The sequence below is a fragment of the Austrofundulus limnaeus genome, unplaced genomic scaffold (genome assembly GCF_001266775.1).
Source record: "Austrofundulus limnaeus strain Quisiro unplaced genomic scaffold, Austrofundulus_limnaeus-1.0 Scaffold1093, whole genome shotgun sequence".
Taxonomy (NCBI): Eukaryota; Metazoa; Chordata; class Actinopteri; order Cyprinodontiformes; family Rivulidae; genus Austrofundulus; species Austrofundulus limnaeus.
The window spans coordinates 24,877-25,882 of record NW_013953495.1 but is presented as its reverse complement, the minus strand read 5'-3'; the positions used below and the strand labels follow the sequence as shown (position 1 = coordinate 25,882).

The window sequence follows — 1,006 nt, the reverse complement described above, 5'->3', positions numbered from 1 at the left end:
GAAGGGAAATGAGTGTTTTATTTAAAAGATAAGCAGTAGGGAATATCTCTGTTTACAGCAGAACAGTGACTTGTGTTAAATATTTATATAAAAAAACAATGCTGCTGAAATATAAAACATTTCTTTAAACATAAAAACAAACACATAAAACAGCAAAAGCTTTTTTTTTCCACAGTAAGCGTTGTGTCTTCTCTCTGCACCTCGTCGCTTTGGCAAGAAGGTGAACATTTTCCTTACAGTGTCTGATCCCCACACAGCAAGATACTCTGCAAATATTGCACACAGTCCTTTTTTATATACAACATTGAACAATGTGGAATATGCTTTATGCAATGGCTTTAAATATTACAAAACTCCCTAAGACATTAAAGTGATTTAAGATGCAAAGAGTCCCATTCTGCAAAACTGCCTTTTCTGAAAATGTCACTAGATAATGGAGATGAGCTTCGACGTGTGCAACATTTATCATTACAGTGGCTTATAAAAGTGGAATACTGTACATAAAAACATAATGTGAAATACTATAAAAATTAGGAAAAAACTGGATGTTTGGAGCGGGTGATGTAGCAACATGCAAGTTTTAAAAAAAGATTCCCAAGAGGAATGTTTCCTTGGAAAACACTGCTTAGGTTTTGTCTCATAAAAAATGATATCTGTCCATAACGTAAAAAAAAAAGAAGTAACTTTTCTTCTCAGGCCTCTCCTCAGTGCTGTCTTCTAAACTGCCAACACGTCCAACTTTAGTGTGGTTAAAGAATAAAACTAGAGTCCAGTGTCTCGTTTTTGGTCGTCTGATTCGACCAGGGTGCAAAACAACAAGAGCGAGTCTCTGGTCCCAGCAGCTCATCTGTGAATCTACAATCCTTGATCTGGATCTAGATCATATCACAGAGGCCGAGTGCGGCATGCCCTGGATGGTGACGGAGGTCGGCGTGCCGCTGATGGCGTTGAAGATGTGAAGCGAGTCAGGGAGGACGCTCTTCATCCCGTCTTCCACAGGAGTGAT

At 38.9% G+C, this 1,006-nt stretch overlaps 1 protein-coding gene across 1 annotated transcript; it reads right to left on the bottom strand.

Moving 5' to 3' along the window:
• Positions 1-1,006, bottom strand: LOC106534112 (dedicator of cytokinesis protein 9; the record flags this gene model as incomplete). Its single annotated transcript, XM_014030629.1, is given in 1 exon segment — positions 1-1,006. A coding segment is annotated over 1 exon segment (126 nt), but the record flags the coding sequence as incomplete, so codon positions are not given.